General features: G+C 48.1%; 2 protein-coding genes across 8 annotated transcripts in view; one reads left to right on the forward strand and one right to left on the reverse strand.

Annotated features, from left to right (window-relative positions):
* The window catches only part of TICRR (TOPBP1 interacting checkpoint and replication regulator), a 42282-nt gene extending 34435 nt beyond the window's left edge, over positions 1 to 7847 (reverse strand). The window contains exons 1-7 of one of the 2 annotated variants that reach the window (XM_050967788.1): positions 7117 to 7847; positions 6163 to 6448; positions 4848 to 5086; positions 4340 to 4583; positions 3894 to 4023; positions 2620 to 2762; positions 634 to 843 (exon numbers count right to left, since the gene is read on the reverse strand). In XM_050967788.1, the coding sequence (XP_050823745.1) occupies positions 634 to 843; positions 2620 to 2762; positions 3894 to 4023; positions 4340 to 4583; positions 4848 to 5086; positions 6163 to 6448; positions 7117 to 7770 (1906 nt within the window). In that variant the 5' untranslated portion in view covers positions 7771 to 7847. Of the gene's footprint in view, positions 1 to 633; positions 844 to 2619; positions 2763 to 3893; positions 4027 to 4339; positions 4584 to 4847; positions 5087 to 6162; positions 6449 to 7116 lie in introns of both variants that reach the window. The other variant, XM_050967787.1, reaches the window with a different exon arrangement.
* A 470-nt stretch (positions 7848 to 8317) lies between these two features.
* Positions 8318 to 21171, forward strand: part of RHCG (Rh family C glycoprotein) — a 47465-nt gene continuing 34611 nt past the window's right edge. For 4 of the 6 annotated variants that reach the window (XM_050968847.1, XM_050968843.1, XM_050968844.1 and 1 more), the window contains exon 1: positions 8318 to 8522. The gene's annotated coding sequence lies outside the window, so the exon portion shown is untranslated. Of the gene's footprint in view, positions 8523 to 11255; positions 11333 to 11901; positions 12016 to 21171 lie in introns of those variants that run through there. The other 2 variants (XM_050968848.1, XM_050968845.1) reach the window with 2 other exon arrangements.

Below are 21171 nucleotides of genomic sequence, written 5' to 3' on the forward strand. Positions count from 1 at the left end.
TGCGGCCCGGGGGCCATAGTTTTCCCACCTCTGCTATACATAATACCAGTAAAAAGCTATAGTACTGTAGCTGGCACAGCCTTCACTTCCAAATTATGAAAACAAAAACCAACACACCAGATTAAAATGAAATCCTGCCTGGGCTCCTGGGGCTTTAGCCTCAGTGCCACCCAGTCACATTCCTCCTCAAAATCCCAAGATGGAGGACAGGAATAGATCAACACCAGAGGTAGCTTCACAGGGCCTTTCCTTGCCTCAGAATAATGCTTAAGACAAGAAACCCCCCATTTCATGGGCATAACTAATGAATATGGGTCTATTTCCACCTGCACCTAGATGCTTGGACATCTTTATTTCCTCCCTTATGCAGTCTCACATTGCTTTCAATTATTTTGCAACTGGAGGAGTAACTAACCACATCCTATGCTACAATTATGCAGTACAATAGGTCAGTATAAAGGTCTAAAAAGCAAACCTCAAGAGGGAAAGATCTTCACCTCCACTGCCGTGAAGAGATGGAATCTCAAGAGAGTGCCCCAAACCTGAATCTGCTGCCTAGCTGCGCACTTTACCTAATTGCTCTGCTCTGCCCCATCACAAACATCAGAGCTGATAAACCAGTCTGACATGTACCTATGGAGATTTTCAGCACTCTTCGATTTTCTTCCAGCTTATCATCTGATCTCCGTAACAGCTTCTGGGGTACCTTGTCACCAGCTGCTGATGGCACTCCGTCTGGCTGAAACTTTTGTGCCTTTACATTCAGCCTTGCTACATTCAACATCTGCAGGGAGCGGGACATGGTCTTCATCTTCTGTCTGACGGGAGTCCGGGGGACCCCCCCTGCAGGATCACAAAAGGTTAAATTCTCATCAGACACAGAGAAGTTGGAATTCAATTTTTGGTTGTTTAAAATGTAAATTTCAATACAGCAATGTTAGCTTCCCTCGGCACAGTGATGGGGCAATATGAATTCAGGACATGAGGGAAAGACTCAGGCAGGTGGTTCTGACTGTTTCACTAGGCTCAGCCTCCTTTTTGAAGAGTGAATCTCCAGTTCACCTAGGAAAGAACAGAGACTGCTAACTGTTTTCAGTTAGCTTGCCACACTATGATCTTGGAACGTATGCAATACACATACGCAACCTAATTGTAATGTATAGGTACATTGCTCTCAAACAATTATTCCGGGCACCTGGCTTTTGGACTGTGCTCAGTGCTTTCTATAAGAGAAATGGTACTAGAGGGGCAAACCCACTAGTGATTCAAAAAGGAGCCAAGGGTAAGCAGCTTCGTTTTAGAGTAAGGATGAGAGTACCACGTTACACAAGGAGAGGAACGTTAGAGCAAGCTCAGATTCCTGTTTTCAAGACAACAGTTGCATCCTGGACTAAGTCCAGGCTAGAAGCCAAACTGTTTCTAGCTCAGAACATGATTTTTACCAGCTTAACAAAAAGGTTTCCCCAGTCTGTTGTTTCAAAACGGGCTCTCAAATTGAGGAGGGGAAAATTCCTTAAAAAATTTAAAATTCTTTAAAGGTTCTTTTATTCCTATCTCCCTTTCCTCAGCCTCTTTCTTCTTAAGAATCAGGCTCATGTCTTCTGAATAATTTCAATACATTTTTGTTTACCAACAGTGAAGGACAGACAATATAAATCCATATATATGAGTTACGGTGGGGAGAATCGCCGGCTGACTTGTAAACAGTTTTTTAATTTTAAAAAGCAAACCGCATTTTTCAGTGCTTTTTGGGCATTTTCTCCTAATTTTTAAAGGACATTTTAGAGATTTTCTGCTTCAGTAAAGAGAGAATGATGATTAAGTGGTATATTTGTTGCAGGCAAACAGCTTGAAAATCCTGAGTACAGAGTCTAATTAGAGCAGAGGGTTTATAATACAGAGTATAGAAATCTGCATATTAACTGAAATGTCACTGAGAAATAGCTCTACAGGGATTATATGATTCAGACGCTCCCAGAGTGGAGCTGCTTAACTGGGTAAAAACCCTAGTTCTGCATTAGAGACTAACGCATCCTTCCCTATGTCAGAAAGAATTCAATTTCTGTAATATGAGGCTGCTTCTTATTTATATAACTCCACCACTATATCCCAGCTAGGTAAACTTCCCCTGAAAATGGGCTGCTAATTCCCTATAAGACATTCATAAAGTATCCCTGAATTATTATACTGAAATGTCTAATGCTTAAATATTATGAGAAGAAAGTTGGTTAAAATGTTTTCTTAATTTTTTAAAATTAGAACAAAATGAAGAAGATGTGATGTCATGTTAGTTGCGGGCATATAGATGAAATGTCCAGAAGGAATAGGCAACTAAAGTGCAGAGATTTGCATATTGCATGGTTATTGAAAATGGTTTTGCCAATAACTACAGCTTTGCTTGGCTCCAACTAGGGCTCAGGGTTCATTTTATGCATAAATAACATTGCCCTTTAATAAACCCGCTCCACTGCCACCATCTGAGGCAGCTCAGAACTGTGCCTTTGCTCAGGGAAGGTCAGGTGTTCAAATTTCATGTTAACAAGAATGTTGCTGCAAAACGCAGAAGACCATAGGATGATGGGAAGGCTCAGCACTCACACAATCCTAGTCTAGACATACGTCTTTTTTTGTGGTCCCTTGGCTCAGCTGTGGCAGATGCTTCACTAGATTTTCTCTGGTAGAACTCAGACAGACAGTGTGTCAGCTCCATTTCAGGCTGGGAGGCCTCTTCCTTCTCAGTAGCAGAAACAGCCTGCAGCAGCCTGTACAAAAGTCAAAGCAATTAAAAACAGATGTCAGCAGAAGCAAGGAATGAGAGGAATTCCTTACTCCCACTGCAGGTTGCCCACCCACCCTCATCTCAGGAAAGTTCAGCCTGATCCCCTGCACACTACCTATTAGAGAACCCCCACTTTCTCCAAACCGCTTGCTCTCAAAACCTTGCCTAGGGTGTGTGTGCTGGCACAGAGAAAAAGGAAAACATTTTTCATTTATGCTAAGCAGGTGACGCTCAGAAAAAAATAAGAATTCCTCTCATAGGACACGTCACCGACCAATGCCAAGAACACAGTTTCAGATAATCTAATCATATCCCAACCCTCCGTAAGTATTTTTGCATGTTTCATACAGCAAGCCCTTTAGGAGGATTTCACTATAGTCAGTCAGCATTCACAGGGCACCAGTAAGCATAAATAGGAAGAAAGGTCCTTCTTAATGAGCCAGTTGACTTCACTGTATTGCCCTGGATTTTATTAAATCTTAAGGAGTGAAGTCTGCAGTATCTCTGTCTCATTTTGGTGTCCTAGAAATACCTATCATCACAGCATCAAAGGCCATAGGTCTAGTTCAGCGGTTCTCAAACTTCATTGAACCGTGGCTCCTCTCTGACAACAAAAATTCCTACATGATGGAAGGAGTGGGAACCAAAGTCTGAACCTGCCAGAGCCCTGCTACCTTGGGGATGGGCAGGGCAAAGCCAAAGCACTTCAGTCCCAGGCAAGGGTTCTGTAATCTGAGCCCCATCACCTAGCACTGAAACCCTCAGGCTTCAGCTTTGGCCTTGGGGCTCAGGCTTCATTCAGTTTCAGCTCTAGGCCCCAGCAAGTCTAAACCAGCCCTGATGACACCATTAAAATAGGTTCCCGACCCACAGTTTGAGAACTGCTGGTCTAGTTTTTAGAACAAGGGAGCACTAGTGAGGATTCCTGGATTCCTGCCCTAGTTCTTACTCCTCTGTAAAGCAGGTACAGTAACATCTACCTATTTAACAAACAATGCAAGTATTAGATAATCATGTAGAGTTTTAGAGACTAGTTAGAGAAGTGTAAGTGACATTCCCTGGACTAAAGTAACAATGTCTAAATGATATACAGGGATAGGTCAAAGAGAATTACCTGAATGACTCCATTAAATCTGAACTTGCTCCACAGATGTTCGATAGAGAGTACCACCCTTCAACTACTGCAGGATTCCAGCCATCTGCACGTGACAGTTCTTGCTGGACCCACTCTGGGACTGAAGTCTCTTCTGGACAGAAAGGCAAAAGTTAGAATGAAACTAAGGAAATTTCAAGTGGCCTCAGCACTCCCAAAGCCTTCTACTACCTGGCACGTCACCGAGCCTTACCAATAAGCGTAGTAAAGCAAATGCACAGTCAACAACAACACTCACCAGCACCACCGTAGCCTGGGGTCCAGCAAACTTGGACCCTGGCAGATAGCCAGAGGGAGCAAGCCTCATCACCCAGAGACACTCCACTAGGAACATCAATTTTCAATCTCTAAGAATTCAGACCTAGGGACTACCCAAAGGAGATTCATTTTGCATTCTACACACTTACCAGAACTAGTGAGATCATCTCTGATTGAAGTATCAACTTGACTCAACACACTGCTCACAACTTCTGGGAGATGAAAGGCATAGTCCTGGGAAGAACTCTCGGTCACAGCTCCTTGGAGGAGACATCTCTGAACTTCAGCAGCCTTTTCAGTGCAGAATAGAGTAAGGACTGCAACAGTGTCAGAGAGCGGGGATAAAATTCCAGTGTGGGGGAACCAAACTTCAGATGGAGACACTTCAGCAATCTACATGAAGGGAAAAGACATCTAGGTTATCTAGAAATACACAGACATACTAAACAGCCTTCGGAAGGCAGAAGGGGCAGCTCACAACTAGGTTAGAGACTGAAATTTGTTTTTAAAGTTTCCACATTTAGAATAAAAAATGAGTTTGTGGAGCAGGCTATCATAATATTTATCAAACTACTAAGATGCCCTCCTCACTATAATATGAGTTTCTGCTATTTCTTGGCAAATTCTAGAGAGCTAAGTACAGGAAGGAACATTTACCATGTGTAGTTCTTCAGTAAGTAGCCATCTTACAAGCTGTTGAAACAATGTGTCTTGTTCTGATTGTCCTGCCTGGGAGCTCTGCAGTATCCAGCTCTCAGTGAGGAAGCTGTCAGCCTTCACCAAATTCCAGTCTGTCAAGGTGCCTTTCAGGAAGATGCTGACTGGACTCTGGAAGTGTCTCTGGTTCATGGCTATGGGCTCCAAAATCACTGCACATCTCCACTGCTTCTCTACTCCTATTAAGGATGAAAAAAAAAAAAAAAACAATGGGTGAAGGAACAGAAGACTGAGCAGCAAGAGTACAAAAAGCTCATAGATTAGGCAGGCAGTGGCTCTGTGGTAAGTATGCTATGGGACCACAGGGAAGATCTGAACTTTTGTGGTCCTGAGCACAAGGGCTGAGAGCACTGTAGAAACAGCAAACTCAGCTCATGTTAGGGAAAAACAAGCACTGCATATCCCTTGGAAAGCTACACCTGCAAGCTGATCTGATCAGCTTTGAAGGAGGTCTCCCATTCAGCTCTCTTTGGCCAAAGGAAAGCAAAGGAAAAGTGGTACAGATTAAAGAGAGGGGATCTCCACACAGGAACCCACACACGTGCATGTCCACAAGGCTCTGCAATAGGTACAAGTACTTCACAAGGTCCCAAATCAGGCTCCTGTCCATTACTTATCTGTATTCATTCAGAAACAGCGCAACAGAGTCCGACAGTTATATTTTGGCTGGACAGAATTAAATTTGTATTTTTTTATGTCAACGGATATTAGTTTATTTTAAAGCATTTTTATTTTTTTATTAATTTAAGTTTTCACAATGAGGAAAATTATGGGGGGCGGTCAAACAATAGAGGAAGTCAGACACTAATTATTTAATGGCAGACAGATTCAAAAAGTTAAAGCTTTATAACTGATAATACAATTCATCAACATCACATGTCAATATACACACCATAAATACCCTGGAATCAAACTCTAAGAAGTTCTCAAGAAGCATTTTTCATACTTCATCCATCCGTAAATTTTGATTATTATAGATGGAAATACTGTTTCTTTGGTTTATGTGCATATGGTGAAACTGACATTTACCCATAAAAACTTAATCCTTCCAAGCCTAGTTTTGTTGGCTCACATATGAGTGGCCCTTTTGGAGTTTGTTCAAAGGTGCTGTCTTTCTATTTTACTTTCATCATTTGAGATCTCCTTAAATAACTGGAGTCCTCTTCATGTGCTCTTAGCAAGAGGAAAGCCTCATGGCTCTGGTCTCTAACACAGAATCCATTATTAATTATAGCCTAGCCACCCCTTCCATTACCATGCTTGCTGAGGAATAATGCTCCTTCCTGCTGCGGGAATGATGCTTGGAATACAGAAGGCTTAGAGAGCAGACAGTTCAAGGTTGAAGCAAAGGGCAGGATTGTGGTCCATGGCACAAACTGTGGCTTAGCAGAGCTGGACTCTCTACAAAAGGGAGGGGCTGCCTCTGTTCTGCGGTGACTCAAACCCTGAATTAAGGTCTCAGATGGCAAAATGGTGCCCCCCACCAGACGGATCAGTTCAAAGATTGTCCAGTACCCAGCATGATCTGGAGAGTCTAGCACCTGAAATGAAACAAGGAAACAAGTTAGTTCTGGCAATACAATTATCATTATCAGGAAATTTAAATATTTGTCATGTTTTTAGAGAAAATGTTGCAAGAGAATGTCTAAGAAGGTACTGGGGCAAGCAATGGCCTATTTTGTCTTTTTCCTTCTTAAATCTAGCTTCCTGCATCCTTAACTTTTATGCATAATTATACTTGGCACTTCATTACAGCAGGTTCTTCATGTGCTTTACAATCATTATCTAGCAAATCCTCACAACCACCTTGCAAGGAAGGTATTATCATCCCTATTTAACAAGGCACGGCCAGTTTTTAAGCTTGGATGCCTGAATTTAGGCACCCACGTATTTAAGCATCTGCACTCCTACTTAATTCAGTGGATGAGACATCCCACAAATAAGCAGTTTGTCACAATTTGCCATCTTCCAGTGTACCTAAATCTGAACAAAGATGAATTGCCATTCCAGTCATGGGCCTCAGCTGAGCAGGGATGCCCATTAACTAATAAGTAGCTAATTCTACTCATTTCATTTGTAATGAAAGTCACCTCCCACCGAAAGGTTAAACTATAAAGCCACCTGACATCATCCTGTGCAGTTGGATAACTGGTAGAGGATGGTATACTATCGCTAGGCTTAAATACTCTGCTGCATTCTCTCTCATTACCTTAGACCATTCAGCAGTGTCCACCCAATACAGAGTAATTTTCTGGCCTGCAATCATTTCCTGGACTCTCTTGGGTAAGAGTTTCTCTGCCACCTCTTGAGAAGAGGGCGAATCACAGCAGGAATCACTTCCAGATACAAACTGCAGTAGCTCCCTCTGAGAATGCGGGCAGGGAGAGAAAAGAAAGATGGCATTCACAAAGCCCTCAGAGGGCATGTGGCTCTCAAGTGGCTCATCTGGGGCCACAATCAACCTGCTCTTCTGGCTTCTCAAGAATGGTTTGGCTGGTGAAGTGATCTCAGGTCGATCCCACTGGTAATCCAGTAGTGTTTCCTTCAGCACATTCTGGGTGAGGGTGGCTCTGGGCGCTGGGCCAGGTAAGTGAGATTTGTGGCTCTGCACCCCAAACCTGGTCTCCAGTTCTTCCTCAAAGTCTTCCCAGCTGCGGGGCCCAAGCTCACGGAAATCACCCACCCGTGAGGCTCTGCCTCGGGCGCCCAGCGAGTCAAAGAATTTGAAGCCCCATCGGACCTTGGCCAGGCCAAACCTGCAGCCCAAGTAGTTGAGAATCCTCAGGCAGCCCAGCTGGAGCTGGTTCTTCTGCAGGGAGCTGGCCACATCCAGCAGAAAGACCACATTGTGGGAACAGGTCATGTTGCGCTGAAAGAGCGGTCCAGTCACAAAGCGCCTCAGGCAGCAACCCCCAATCCCGCTCACACCCTGCTCTTCCCTCCCCGCCCCCAAGCTAGCCCCCCACCCGCACACAGGCTGTTATCCCTCAGCTGCGCCCCCCGCCCCCCGCACGTATGGCTAGAGGGGCTCCCTAGCCCAGAGCCAACAACTTCCCCAGGGGCCTCCTCGATTCCACCCCAGGGGCCCCTGGTCGCCCCGCACACTCGCTACCCGCCTGCCCCTCTCGCCGCCCCCGCCCGGCTGCCCCGGGCCCCCCTCAAGGAGCCACCACCGCCATTGCAATCCTCTTTTGCCCCAATCCAACTGCTCGCGCGCTCATCTTCCCTGTGCTCCCATTGGCTCCCGGTTACTCTCATCCCGCTTCTCTATTGGGCCGAATGCCCTCAAGCCCCGCCCTCTCGCGATGTTTGTGTGACCCCCGTCCTCACCTCACAGGCTTCCGATTGGCTCCTGCTGAATAGGCTCCGGGCGGAAGTACCCGTACGGCGCAGTCTCCGCCGGAGTCCTTCTTCCACTCCACGTTGATAGGTCCGACCGCAAGGGATTCTGGCTGCGATTGGCGGAGATCCGCGACGTACAGGGTCAGCCTGCGGGAGAGGACCATTGATTGGCTGCTGCCCTGAGTTTAAAATTTAAAGGCTGGAATTGGAGGAAGCGCAAGGATGGTAAATACAGAGACGGGTGTGATGACGTAATCGCTGGGCAATGATGAGGTAATTGCCAGGGTCTTCTATGCCATCTGCCTGGTCGCGCTTGGCGACCACGTGGAGTCTGCCTTCTCCCCTCACATCCTAGCTGCCAGGATCGCTCATTGGTCTCTGAAACTATGATGTCATTGTGATGTCACTAATACGGTATCCATCACTGGAGCACCAGAGCCTTCTTTGCTCTCCAGTGAAACAGCCCTTCCGGCCAGTGCTCTTGCTGCCCAGCTCCCTGGGGAACGTTTACAGCGCCCTCGTGACCTCACCTTTAGGGTTGCCAATTGTCTAATTGCACAAACCCAAACACCCGTGCCCCACCCCCTGCCACACCTCTTCTCTGAGGCCCTGGGTGTTCAGTTGAAAACTGGACATCTGGCAACCCTAGGATGGGGTGCAGGGTATAGGAGGGAGTTTGGGTGTGGGGTGGGCTCTGGGTAGAGGTAAGAGGGTATGTGGGCTCTGGGAGGGAGATTGGGTGCAGGAGGGGGTGTGAAATCTGGGAGGGAATTTGGGTGTTGGGTCCTGGCTCTGGGCTGGGGCAGGGGGTTGGGGTGCAGGAAGGAGTGTGGGCTGCAGGCTCTGGGAGGGAGTTTGGGTGTGGGTCGCAGGACTGCTCTGGACTGGGGCAGGGGATTAGGGTGCGGGAGGAGGTGAGGGGTGCAGACTCCAACTGAGCGGGGTTTACTTTCAGCAGCTCCCGGTTGGTGGCGCAGCAGGGCTAAGGCAGCCTCCATGGCCCCATGTTGCTCCCAGAGGTAGCTGGTACATCCCTGCAACATCTGTGGGGGGTGGTCAGGCAGTTCTACACGCTGCCCTGCCTGCAGGCACCACCCCTCAGCTCCTACTGGCTGCAATTTCTGGCCAATGGGAACTGCAGAGTCAGTGCTCGGGGTGGAGGCAGCATGCAGAGACCCCCTGCCCGCCCTCCTCCCCCAGGGGCCATAGAGACATGCCAGCCGCTTCCAGGAGCAGTGTGGAGTCAGGGAGTCTGCCTCAGCCCAACTGCGCCGCCGGATTTTAATGCCTAAAATTTGACTTCGGTAGCCTCTGGGAAATAGAGTCCGATTCCAGGAGACTCCAGGAAGGTTGGCACTTTTGGGAATGAGTCCCTAGTCACATTTGGGAATGAGTCCCCTGAACTGGTTGTAGGGTTGCCAACCCTCCAGAATTGTCCTGGAGTCTCCAGGAATGATTAATCTTTATTTAAATAGTATGTCATGTGATGAAACCCCCCAGCAATACATCCAGCCAAAATTATCAACCCTGGAAGTGTTGCCAATCTTCATGACTTTTATCTCAAATTTTGCAATATTTGGTGGAGAAAAGCTTGAAAATGTGACCCCTAAAAGCACAGACTCCAGGAGGCAAATTCAAAGAATCTTGCATTTAATGTTTTTTAAATCTTGTGATTTTTAAAATAATCTAATGATTTTTGGGCCTGACTCCTGATTTTTGAACACTTGGGATCAGCAGTGATGCAGTTCATGTGACTTGGGTTAGTGTTACAAAGACTAACACTCTGATGTCATGGTGGAGGGAGGTCTTTCCATTTAAAAAAAAAAAATCAAAGGCAAACAAAACATAACAGCCAGAAACAATAATCACAGACTAGTACAATGAGATGAAAAATTGAGATAACCTTAACTTCCACTGGAGGGTGGGTGGGGGGTGAGGATTATGCCGCCTCATAGTGGACATCTGTCAGTAGCCACCAATTCTTACTCTCAATGGCTTTATGATCTCATGGTCATTTGTTCTCAGAACAGTTCCTTCAGCAGGGCTCTGTTTGGCTGCTGAGGTGGATCCACCACCTGCAATGTGTGTTTGCTGCACCATATGTTATTCCTGGTCAGTGGCTGGGGTGGGTGTATATTACTTCTGTCAGCAGGATTCTGGATTTCCTCAACAGAGAACTAGTGTTCTCCTTGGTTTTGTTTAGATGCTTCAGTTTTCCTATAGGCATGGCTCTCAGGGGTAACTATGATGAATGACCTTGATTTGGATGGTGTAGCTGTTACTTTGGCAGAAGACTGCCAATAGCCTTCTATTTAGAATCTAACATTCTACCCTAGCAGTGATGGAGGCTTGGCATTCTTGTCATGGTGTTTCTTCTACTCTAGTTTCTTGGCATATAGCTTCTTTGTAACTACTTCAGGGTTAATTGTCTTTGGCTCAGGAAGCTTCTTAGATGTTCTCATTCTGCCCATGACTGTTTGAACAATCAAGTATTTTGAGGTGTGCTGAGCTATTCTAGCAATGTTAAGTGTGTATTCCTTGAGTCTGCTGGGCTGTTTGAATCAAGTTCTTTGGTATTTGTACTGATTTTTCTACTAATCCAGTCCTGGCCTGCAGAACCCTCTGCTAATCCAGTTCCAGGCCCTCTACTCTTCTCCCAGTGTACTTCCTCTAGACCTGTAGAGCCACCTGCTGGTCCAGTCATGTTCCCTTGCTCTCCCATGGTTCTTGTGGTCTCAGCAGCAGAATTTATTTTTGTTTTGCGGCCTATACAAACATGAGAACCCAAGAGCCACGGTCCCTTCTCCCAGTTGCTAGATATTTGACTTTTATAACATTCTAGAGAGAGGCACCAGAAAATTCTGGATTGCTCTGTACTGGTTGTGTGATTTTACTGCTTTTCTTGTTACACTGTTTTTTTCTCATTCTTGCACCCCTATTGCTGCTTTGGCATTTTCTCTCCTTATGCTGGCGAGTCTCATCTTACGCTGGGGTTCTGTTCCACAGTTAGCACGTAAAGCAAAAACTGCGTATAGTCAAAATTACATTGAGTTGAATGGAGGGCAAAATCGCTCGCACGACAGGTACAGTATTAAAATGGTTAATTTTCTCTTCTCTTTTTTTGGTTTTGTTTTGCCGAGTGCATATAGTTAAAATCGCGCATGTTAAATGTGCATAAGATGCGACAGACCTGTACTACTCCCTTTGCCTTTCACCTTATGTGACTACTTTAAACATACACATGTTCTCCACTAGAGGTCACTACACACCCAAAAATCAGAGCTTGGGTCCTATGCACGGAGGTGGCTTTCTCCATCACTCCAATCCTCACAGTTTCATGTGGAGGCCTGGCTCATGTGTTATTAATGAACAAAGCTGGGAAATAATCTACTACTCCATCTCCACTGACACATGTTGTGGAGGGAAAGGGGCTGGGAATAAAGGAGCCCTGCTCAGCTACTCTAAAGATCCTGCAGAGCAGGGGGGAATCAGGTCCAGTGGGGGGTACCTGTTGGGGGTAGCATGATGGGGAAAGCGGCCGCTCCCTAGAGTTTATCCTCATATATCTGATATCTGACAGTGCTGGCCCCAGGCAGCTCTGAGGAAATGGAACCTGAGTGGGGGTGCTGAGTCCAAGTGCATGGGATGCTGGTAGGAGCGGGATGGAGCTGGAGGGGACAACATACAGAGGAATGGAGTGTGGACTACTGTGGAATAAGGAGGACCGGAGCCTGAGGAGGCATAATATTAGCTGAATAATGCCAGGGTAAGTGGGATGGTTAGTGAAGAGTATGAATGTAACCAGAGGAAACAGTATGCTGGAGAAATTGAGGGGGTGGGCTTAGGGGGAGGGGGCAAATTAATGGACTCACAGGCAGAGCCAGTGCAAGGAAGTTTCGCGCCCTAGGCGAAACTTCCATCTTGCGCCCCCCCAGCCCTGCAGCAGCTCCTCGCCCTGAAGTGTGCCCGCCGCCCCCACGGCAGCTCCCCTCCCCCTGGCCCGAGGAGCCCTGCGGTACCTCCCCACCCCAGCTCACCTCTGCTCCGTGTCCTCCCCGAGCACGCTGTCCTGCTCTAATTCTCCTCCCAGGCTTGCGGCGCCAAACAGCTGATTGGCACCGCAAGCCTGGGAGGTGGGAGAAGTGTAGTAGCAACTGCGCAGTGGAACCCCTGGGCTGCCGGTGGCACGCTGACCCAGGCATAGGTGGCAAGTTTGTAGAAATTTTGGTGGTGCCCAGAACCTGCCCCCCAAACTCCGCCCCCACTTGCCTAAGGCTCTGGAAGGGATTTGGGGGGAGAGGTCTGGGGTACAGGCCCTGAGCTGGGGATTAGGGTGCAGGAGGGGTGCAGGCTTTGGGATGGAGTTTGGGTGCTGGGTGCAGGCTCCGGGCTGGGGCAGGAGGTGGGTGTGCAGGAAGAGGTGAGGGGTGCAGGCTTTGGGATGGAGTTTGGGTGCAGGCTGGGGGTGGGGGTATAGGAAAGGGTGAGGGGTGCAGGCTCTGGGAGGGAGTTTGGGGGTGGGAGGGAGTGTGTGGGAAAGGGGAGGTGGTGCACGCTCTGGGAGGGAGTGCATGTTCTGGGAGGGAGTTTGGGGATAGGAGGGAGCGCAGGGGGATGAGGGTTGGGGCTGAGGATGAGGGGTTCATGCTGCAGGGGGGGGCTCAGGGTTGGGGAAGAGCATTAGGGTGCAGGGGGATGAGGATGAGGGATTCATGATGGGGGGGCTCAGGGCTGAGGCAGAGGATTAGGGTGTGGGGGGCTGAGGGGTTTGGGGTGTTGGAGAGACTCAGGGCGAGGGCGGAAGCACAGGGTAAGGGCAGCCTGCCCTGCCGGTAGGAGATGGGGGGCACTAGGACCCTGGGACAGCAGACAACAGTAAGCCGCTCTGCTCCAGCAACAGAAGCAGGCAGGGGAGAGGTGCTGCGCTGCTTTCTGTGAGGCAGGGACGCGGCGGGGCGTGTGGGGGGGGAGACCCGCGGGGGTCGGGGCTGGGGCCCGATCCAGGCAGGGCCGGGGAGAGACCGAGCTCCAAATATTGCTGGAGCAGGGCCCCCAGCCCTGAATATTGCCAGTGCTCGAGCACCGCAAACATATAGAACCTGCCCCCTATAAACCCTGGGCTGCTGGCTGCCGTGGCGGCGCCCTGACCCAGGGGACACCCTGGGCTGCCGGCTGCGGATGCTGCTGGCAGCTCCGAGTCCCTCTCGATCCCAGCAGCAGTGGCCGCTCAACCACTTAAAAAAAAATTGGGGGTGCTTTTTGGTGCCCCCAAATCTTGGCACCCTAGGCGACCGCCTAGTCTGGCTAAATGGTTGCACCGGCCCTGCTCACAGGGGCAGAGGGAAGGAGCTGGAAGGAAGGGTTGAGATATAGGCGTGGGAGGAATGAGGCCAGGAATGGCCACGTTCCAGAGATTCTCTATGGATAGTAATCCATGCTCGAATAAGAATATAACAGTAGGCATCTATTATCGACCACCTGACCAGGACAGTGATAGTGACTATGAAATGCTAAGGTTGATTAGAGAGGCTATCAAAATAAAGAACTCAGTAATAATGGGGGATTTCAATTATCCCCATATCAAATGGGTACATGTCAACTCAGGAAGAAATGCAGAGACAAAATTTCTCGATACTTTAAATGACTGCTTCTTGGAGCAGCTAGTACAAGAACCCACAAGGGGAGAGGCAATTCTCAATTTAGTCCTGAATGGAGCGCAGAATCTGGTCCAAGAGGTAACTGTAACAGGACCGCTTGGAAATAATGACCATAATATAATAACATTTAACATTCCTGTGGTGGAAAGAACATCTCAACAGCCCAACACTGTGGCATTTAATTTCAGAAAGGAGAACTATGCAAAAATGAGGAGGTTAGTTAAACAGAAATTAAAAGGTATAGTGACTAGAGTGAAATTCCTGCAAGCTGCATGGACACTTTTCAAAGACACCATAATAAAGGCCTGTCTTAAATGTATACTTCAATTTAAAAAATATAGTAAAAGAACTAAAAAAGAACCACCGTGGCTTAACAACCAGGTAAAAGAAGCAGTGAGAGATAAAAAGGCATCTTTTAAAACATGGAAGTCAAATCCTAGTGAGGTAAATAGAAAGGCGCATAAACACTGCTAAATTAAGTGTAAAAATGTAATAAGAAAAGCCAAAAAGGAGTTTGAAGAACAGGTAGCCAAAAACTCCAAAGATAATAACAAAATGATTTTTAAGTATATCAGAAGCAGAAAGCCTGCTAAACAACCAGCAGGGCCCTTAGACGATCAAGATCGATAAAGTAATTGCAGAGAAACTAAATGAATTCTTTGCTTCAGTCTTCATGGCTGAGGATGTTAGGGAGATTCCCAAACCTGAGCAGTCCTTTGTAGGTGACAAATCTGAGGAATTGTCACAGATTGAAGTGTCACTAGAGGAGGTTTTGGAATTAATTGATAAACTGAACAGTAACAAGTCACCAGAACCAGATGGCATTCACCCAAGAGTTCTGAAAGAATTCAAATGTGAAATTGCAGAACTATTACATATGGTTTGTAACTTGTCCTTTAAATCAGCTTCTGTACCCAATGACTGGAAGATAGCTAATGTAATGCCAATATTTAAAAAAGGCTCTAGAGGTGATCCTGGCAATTACAGACCGGTAAGTCTAACGTCAGTGCTGGGCAGATTAGTTAAAACAATAGTAAAGAATAAAATTGTCAGACACTTAGAACAATGTAAATTGTGGGGAAAAGTCAACATGGTTTCTGTAAAGGGAAATCATGTCTTACTAATCTATTATAGTTCTTTGAAGGGGTCAACAAACATGTGGACAAGGGGGATTCAGTGGACATAGTGTACTTAGATTTCCAGAAAGCCTTTGGCAAGGTCCCTCACCAAAGGCTCTTACATAAATTAAGCAAAGAATCCTGTGGCACCTTATAGGCTAACAGACGTTTTGGAGCATGAGCTTTCGTGGGTGAATACCCACTTCGTCAGATGCATGCATCTGACGAAGTGGGTATTCACCCACGAAAGCTCATGCTCATGCTCCAAAACTCAAAGCTCATGCTCATGCTCCAAAACGTCTCTTAGTCTATAAGGTGCCACAGGATTCTTTGCTGCTTTTACAGATCCAGACTAACACGGCTACCCCTCTGATACTTAAATTAAGTTGTCACAGGATAAGAGGGAAGATCCTTGCATGGACTGAGGACTGGTTAAGAGACAGGGAACAAAGGGTAGGAGTAAAGGGTACATTTTCAGAATGGAGAGAGATAACGAGTGGTGTTCCCCAAGGGTCAGTCCTAGAACCAATCCTATTCAATTTATTCATAAATGGTCTGGAGAAAGGGGTAAACAGGTGGCAATGTTTGCAGACAATACTAAACAGCTCAAGATAGTTAAGACCAAAGCAGACTGTGAAGAACTTCAAAAAGATCTCACAAAACTAAGTGATTGGGCAACAAAATGGCAAAATGAAATTTAATGTGAATAAATGTAAAGTAATGCACATTGGAAAAAATAACCCCAACTATACATACAATATGATGGGGGCTAATTTAGCTACCACTAATCAGGAAAGAGATCTTGGAGTCATCGTGGATAGTTCTCTGAAGATGTCCAAGCAGTGTGCAGCAGCAGTCAAAAAAGCAAACAGAATGTTAGGAATCATTAAAAAAGGGATAGAGAATAAGATGGAGAATATCTTATTGCCCTTATATAAATCCATGGTAATCCCACATGTTGAATACTGCATGCAGATGTGGTCTTCTCATCTCAAAAAAATTATACTGGCATTAGAAAAGATTCAGAGAAGGGCAACTAAAATGATTAGGGGTTTGGAATAGGTCCCATATGAGAAGAGATTAAATAGGCTAGGACTTTTCATCTTGGAAAAGAGGAGACTAAGGGGGGATATGATAGAAAGATATAAAATCGTGAGTGGTGTGGAGAAAGTGAATAAGGAAAAGTTATTTACTTGTTCCCATAATATAAGAACTAGGTGCCACCAAATGAAACGAATGGGCAGCAGGTTTAAAACAAATAAAAGGAAGTTCTTCTTCACACAGCGCACAGTCAACCTGTGGAACTCCTTGCCTGAGGAGGTTGTGAATGCTAGGACTGTAACAGGGTTTAAAAGAGAACTAGATAAATTCATGGAGGTTAAGTCCATTAATGGCTGTTAGCCAGGATGGGTAAGGAATGGTGTCCCCAGCCTCTGTTTGTCAGAGGGTGGAGGTGGATGGCAGGAGAGAGATCACTTGATCGTTGCCTATTAGGTTCACTCCCTCTGGGACACCTGGCATTGGCCACTGTCAGTAGACATGATTCTGGGCTGGATGGATCTTTGGTCTGACCCAGTATAGCCATTCTTATGTTCTTATGGATAGGAAATGAGGGTGAATGGATAATGCGTGAGTTGGAGCCAGAGAGGGTAGAATAGTCCGGTATAATATCTATAAACTGTGGCCTGATCACAGCTGCCCTCTCCCTTCCTCCACTGTAGTCCATCGTCCCTCCCCTGACTCCACTCCCCACTGTAGGCTGTGCCCTCTAGCGCCATTGCTTCTCCCTTCAGCATCCCAGGTGAGACCCTGCCTGCCTCAGTCTGGACAGTAAGATTTAGGTTCAGTCCAGATACTGATGGTTCTTCTCAGTGGAGAAACACAGAGGGGCTGGGAGGTGTATTGGGGGGGAAGTAACAGTGCAGACTGGAGCCACCTGCATGTCTATGACCAGAAGTGAAAGTAAGCCGTACAGTCCGGTACGGCGTACCAGCAAGAGCCAGTACTCCAGGCTGAACTAGACCGGTTTCCCTGGGGGTGATTTAAAACACCACCCGAGCCCTGCTACCCCAGTGGCGGCAGGGCTTCAGCGGGGATTTAAAGGGCCTAGGGCTCCCCACAGCGGCTGGAGCCCCGGGCCCTTTAAATCACTGCTGGAGCCCTGCCACCGCTACCCCAGCCCTAACCCGAGCCCTGCCGCCCCAGGGTAGCAACAGCAGGGCTCCCATGGTGATTTAAAGGGCCCAGAACTCTGCAGCTTCTGGAGCCCCCAGCCCTTTAATTAGCCCTGGAGCTCCCAGCCACAGCTGGAGCCTCAGGGCCTTTAAATCTTGAAAGGCCCTGCCTCTTCCCATTGAGGCCACACCTCTTCTGGTTGAGGCCACACCCACTCAGGAGTCCAGCATACCAGTAAGTCCTTTAAGTTACTTTCATCCTGTCTATGCCATGCTTCTCTCCAGAGCTTGCACACCCCAGTTTAAACCGGTATCACCAGCAACCAGTTGTATTTATAGAGCAACAGAGATAAGTGTGCAGTAAACTGCCCAATCAGATTTATTATTGTCTATGGAAGCAGGTGCTTTTAATGGCTCAGAACCAGGAGCCGGTCCAGTCAGGGGCTAAGAAGAAACTACCAGCCAGAAGTAACTCAAGGACACCAGATCTGTTAACCATCTGCATGGAACAAAGTGGCCCCTAGAGAAGCTAATCCCTCCTGTGATATATGACATTTGGTATTAGACCATGGAATATATCAGATATTACACAGCGTGGAACTGGATATTCAGGGCTTTCTGAGTTCAGCCAGAGAGGAGTGATCTGATCCATGCAAAGTGGGCATCAAATGCGATCAGGTCCGAATAGCTGCTTTCTGATGTCCTCTTTGCGCTGGCAGAAATGACTGTACACAGGACTGGCGCTAGGGTTTCTCGCGCCCTAGGCGCACGGCCATTTCGCTGCCCCCCACGCTGATCCTGCGGCTCCGGTGGAGCTGCCGCAGTCATTCCTGCGGAGGGTCTGTTGGTCCGCGGCTCCGGTGGGGCTGCTGCAGCCGTGCCTGCAGGCAGTCCACCGGAGCCGCGCGAGCAGCTGACCGTCCGCAGGCATGACTGTGGCAGCTCCACCAGAGCCACGGACCAACTGACCCTCCGCAGGCACAACTGTGGCAGGTCCACCGGAGCCGCCTGCCACCCCCCCGGCAAAATGCCAACCCCTGAATAATCCTGGCGCCCTCGGCGATTGCCTTGGCTGCCTAAACAGTAGCGCCGGCCTTGACTGTGCAAGGTTCAGGGCAATGGAGAGCTGGGCCCTCTGTCGGTATGTGGGCAAAACCTTTCTGTACCTCAGTGTCCTGCTCTGAAAAATGCGGCGGTAATAATGAGGGGTGAGATGATTCCCGGATTTGGAACTTGCTCAATGTGCTGATACATTGATTCGCAGTCCCCCTTCCATCGAACGGACAGATAATTCAGTGATGTGGCAGAATGAATGTCATATGTAGTTCTGGAGAGACCCCATTGGAAATGTTCGCCTCCTCGCCCCCCGCCAGACCCGTAAACAGCCTACGTTTGCTTGTTATCAGAGGGTATTGGCTGTCGGGCCCTTCACTCCACCCATATTCAGTCATTTTGATGGGCTGAAGGCCACAGGAGGGCCCCCAGCCCCATGACATCTTTTTGATGGAATGGGTGTTTATGGTAGGCTGCCCGTGACTGACTGTCCACCATGGAGCGGTGTCCCAGGATGAACCAGGCTCTCGGCTGGGAGCTAGTTAGATGCAGTTGAGCATTTTAAAAGAAGGGGGTGTTTCACTCAGGAACGCGACCCATTGCTAGCTGCAGAGAGGCCACTAACAGGTACAGCTGAAACGCTTTGTCAATGGCTAGGGTTGCAGCTGAACTGTGTTTCGCACCAGATCAACTGTGCCACTTGTTGGCCCCTGTTGTCAACAATAGCTTGTTTTCCTAGTCCAGAAAGGAGGGTTAGGCTAGCCGGAAGTCAGGCCAGTGAGCCCTGGGGAACCTAGGAGCTGCCCTGTATGGTTTGTACTTCGGGGGGCAGGGGAGCACTAAGTGTCTTGTGTTTTCTGCTGTGTGGGTGTCAGTTTGGGCTAAAGCAGAACTCTGCAATAAACCCAGCCCGGTGAGGGTGACTTGAGTTCAAACCCGGGCTCTCAGCTGAGCCAAGATTGAGTGACATTGGCTGGCCATGCTATAGCTCCTTGTGCTCTCAGCAGCTATGGGCTCCACCACTCCTCCTTTCCCTGGTTGGTCTTCCATGAAGTGTTGTGTTTGGCCTCTCAAAGGCCAGCACTTACTTTCTGTTAATAAAGCCTCACCCCCACAGGGGGGTTAGGACCCCACAGCGGGTAGCAGAATCCTTCCTTGCACCAACCGCCACTCGCCCATGGGAGGCCCAGATGGCTCCTGTCCAGCAAAGGTGCCCTGTGTGCATTTAGCAAGCTTCCCTCCAGGTCGATCCTGTCCCAACAGCTCCAGAACAGCACTTAGCGAGGTGTGACCAAGACCTGCCTTATCGGGGATTGCTTGAGGATGAAAAACAAGCTGAGCCCAGCACAGAGTTTCTCATGGATGTCTCCTTGAAAGATGCTGTTTGCAGACTTCCTGGATTGATTGCCAGAGTCCACAGCTGCTAATGTGGCCTCCAGAGCCGGGGCTGCTCCAGCAGAGTTATCCCACTGGAGTGTGTCACTGAAACCTCTTTACTTCTCTCATGTTGATCACATTAACTTCTCCTGTCTAGCTTCCTGACATTGCCCCTCCTTTGGTCCGCACAAAGCACAGCCATCAAGATCCTCTCCCTTGGCCACTCACCACCACTACCCCCATTTGAATCCCTCTTCTCTAAGTTCAAGCTCGTTGTCCTCCCCTGGCCCTGCCAGCATAACTGTGCATGAATTTTACAGCCTGAGCCAGCTCCCAAAGAAGCCAATTGAAAGACTCCCATTGACTTCAAGAGGAATTGGAGCTGGCCCTTGGTGAGGCACCTGCTCTGCCAGTGATGCCAGACCGGACTGCCTGCTTGTCTGCTTCTCCCACAACTTGTCTATGCCTCTTTCATGCTGCCCCCTAGGAGACACTCAGCCTTTCCACGCTGCCCTTTCCTCTTTACAGATGCTCCTCAAGAGCCAGGTGCAGTGCTTAATTTGTGCCAGGGCTGAGCCCCGCCAACTCTAGGCTTGGCGGTTCATAGCCCCGGCACCTGCTGCATCAGTTATGAATGTAAAAAAATTGCTTGAGCCCCGGCACCTCTTTCATTCCAATGAAGCACTGACCTTATGTTGTGCAGAACCGACAGGAAATGAGCCACCTTTGACGGCAGGGCAAAGATCAAATCACCGCTCACTGAGCAATTGAATAACGTCCTAGGGGTCACCTCCTGCTTCTTCCTCCACCCCTCCATGCTTTCATCACCCCTCCCCATCTCCTTCTGATGGCATCATGTCATCACATTCATGTGTAGGGATCATTCCTTTGATCCATAGTAGTAGGCACCTCGTGACACTTTTCGTAGTAAATAATAATCATAGGTGGCTCCTGACACCAGATGAGGGGATACTGACTCCTGAATACTCACAGAGAGCATTCAGCATTCACCCCTGCTGTTCTGGACTGAATGGAGCTGTGCCAACCTATACCATGGCCGCATTTGATCCCATATCTTGATGCCCAAAGGCCAGTTCTAGTGGGTGCTGCTGGGTTTTGTCCTGTGCTCATTCAGGCTTTGGGGTGTGGGGTCAGGATGGACAAGAAGTTCTTGGATGTTTTCAGAGGCAGGAAATAAGTAATCAACCGTGTCCCTTGTGAGTGTGACTGAGCTCCAGGAAAAGAACTGGGGCATTGGGCAACTGGGGGGTTTGACTAAACTGCCTTGGCACTAAGATTCCAGCGATTGCCTTCTCCTGACTGTGTGAAGACTGTGTTACCACATCCCTGGTTCACTGACACCCTGTCCACACCCTGGCCCCCAGAGCCAGGCAGATGCAACAATCTGGTTCTGGGAAGGGGAATTCCCACAGGGGGTCATTCAGCATCATCTTCCTGTGAAGGGATTTGAGCAGCCTCCACTCACGTCTTACTAAAACATAATGGGCCAAAATAATCCCTGGTGTAAATCTAATAATGTCCC

The sequence above is a fragment of the Gopherus flavomarginatus genome, chromosome 9 (genome assembly GCF_025201925.1).
Source record: "Gopherus flavomarginatus isolate rGopFla2 chromosome 9, rGopFla2.mat.asm, whole genome shotgun sequence".
NCBI lineage: Eukaryota > Metazoa > Chordata > Testudines > Testudinidae > Gopherus > Gopherus flavomarginatus.